Here is a 2,257-nt window from a genome sequence, read left to right as displayed (position 1 = left end):
ACTAAAAAATAATTCTCAATATTTTTTTATTGTATTAAATTTTAAAATTAAGCCATTAAGATATTCAATATAATTATTATCAAATATATGGTTTGGTTGCAAATTACAATGAGTATAAACATAGATAGCACTCTAAGAGTACACAATAAATAGTATCTCTATCTCTTTTCACTAAGCTAATAGAGCAAATTATTTATTGATTTTTAGGTTAAAAATTAATCCACCTTAAATCTGAATTTTATTCAAGAGTTTTTGTTTGGCAATAAATAACTGCATAAATAAAATGGAATTTAAACATCCCATATATGCTTAAGTGAACAAATTAAATGAACTAATAATTCGACCAACTTAAATTGTTTAATTTATAAACAACTAATTAATAACGTTCTAATGGCAATGTTTTTCATAGCAATAAATACATGTATAATGTATGTATCATGTTAGGAAAAAAAAAAAAAACCAAAACTACAACAATTAATAAAAATTAAATAAGACAAGTTTTAGCCTTTTTTTTATTAATATGTTTTTGTTACCAAATATTTTCATCCTTCACTATATATATATACATTAATTATTTCACCAATATAATAATGGATAATATCGTATATTGGTGGCTTGAAGATCGTTGTACTTTACCATATATGAAGGTGGACCAAAGAAAAAGAAAATAGACACATATCATAACCCCAAAACACACACACATATACAACTAGCTTAGCTTCAAAAAGTGTCCTAGTTTGATGGATATAACTACTTTATGTGATACACAAGTAAAAAATATAACAGAACTTTTATGGTCCTCATCTTTTGGTTTTTGTTGTTTTGGATTAATTTATACTTTACAATGTATATACAACTTACCTCTTAAGTATTCCTTCAACCAACTAATTAAAAGGACATTGTAGCAATGTGTATGAATATGTGTACACCTTTATATAAGGTTGTCCTTCATGTTTAGTCTTGCATTGCATTATATTCTAGGGAAGAACATATCAAAATATACATAGCTACCAAAGAATTTGGAATCTAAAGTACTTGTAGATTATTATTACTCTCAAAAGGGGTGGCTATGGCGGCGGCGGCGGCAACGGCATTCGGAATTCGAACCATGCTACTTCTAGCGATATGCATGCTTCCACTATCATCAGTGGAAGCCATGGTTCGCCACTACAAGTTTAATGTAGGTAGCTGCATTGCATTTCAACTTATTTGAATAGATTTTAGTTTTGATTTAGAATAATGTGAGAAACAAATTATTGAGGAATTATATTTCGAATAGATTAATTTTTAAAAAAACTATCAATAAAGTCTTTTAGCATAACAAACGCGGACAAGTTAGTTCGAATTAAAATCTCCTATCCTAATCATAGGGACTAATTTAAAGATATTGTGTATGCATTTTTTATTCTAAAAGATTTTGTTGGCACTTTTTTTTTAAGAATTAATTTGTCCGAAGTGTAATTAAATCACCAGAAGTTTATTTGTCCCTTTACTCTTTCAATTATTATTATTACCACTTTAGTAATTAATCTAATAATATTTTTTTTTGTATGCATCCAAATATTTTTCTTGTTTATAAAAAATAACAAACTAATAAATCCTTTTATTACCCAACTTCCCATTATCATACTAGTAATTATCCATGTCAATGTCTTAAGCATTTTGTTTTTTTTCCTATGTCAATCATTGAATTATATATCTATCATTTTATATTATATTTTAAATATGAAAAAATAATAAAGAATCTTAATTTATTCTCTTAATTTCTAAATTAAAAAGTTTTAAATTTTGTTATTTTTTATGTTTTTCAAAAATAATATATATTTAAATTTTTATCTATTTAAATATTAAAAGAAGAATTAAGAGAATAAATTAAGGCTTTAAATGCATATCCCTTGACCCATCAATGATATCCCCTGTTTCTAAATACATCAACAAAAAAAGTAGTGATATAACTTCTTTAGCGTCGGCTAGGCTTCCTTTTGCTTAATCATAACTTCTTTTCTTAATTCAGTTGTTTTATAGCTTCAATAAAACACATAAAAGTTGAAAATAGGAAAGTACCTAGTTACTTAGATAGGAATATATAACATTTGATTCCAAGGGGGTGAAAAATGATTCACTTTTATAATGTTTTATGTATATAATATTTTGGTTAATTAATAAAACGTACAATTTGTTCAATTGGGCATGTTGCATATATATATATAATATAAAAATTTGGTAGATGCATGCATGCTCCAATTAGTTAGTTATT

General features: G+C 25.6%; 1 protein-coding gene across 2 annotated transcripts in view; it reads left to right on the top strand.

Moving 5' to 3' along the window:
• Nucleotides 963-2,257, top strand: part of LOC107608935 (laccase-4) — a 7,775-nt gene continuing 6,480 nt past the window's right edge. For both annotated transcript variants that reach the window (XM_016310826.2, XM_016310753.2), the window contains exon 1: nt 963-1,180. In XM_016310826.2, the coding sequence (XP_016166312.1) occupies nt 1,070-1,180 (111 nt within the window). In that variant the 5' untranslated portion in view covers nt 963-1,069. The remainder of the gene's footprint in view (nt 1,181-2,257) is intronic.

This window comes from Arachis ipaensis, chromosome B01, assembly GCF_000816755.2.
Source record: "Arachis ipaensis cultivar K30076 chromosome B01, Araip1.1, whole genome shotgun sequence".
Lineage (NCBI taxonomy): Eukaryota > Viridiplantae > Streptophyta > Magnoliopsida > Fabales > Fabaceae > Arachis > Arachis ipaensis.
Note: the sequence above shows the minus strand (reverse complement) of the source record. Positions and strands in the feature narration are given on the sequence as shown.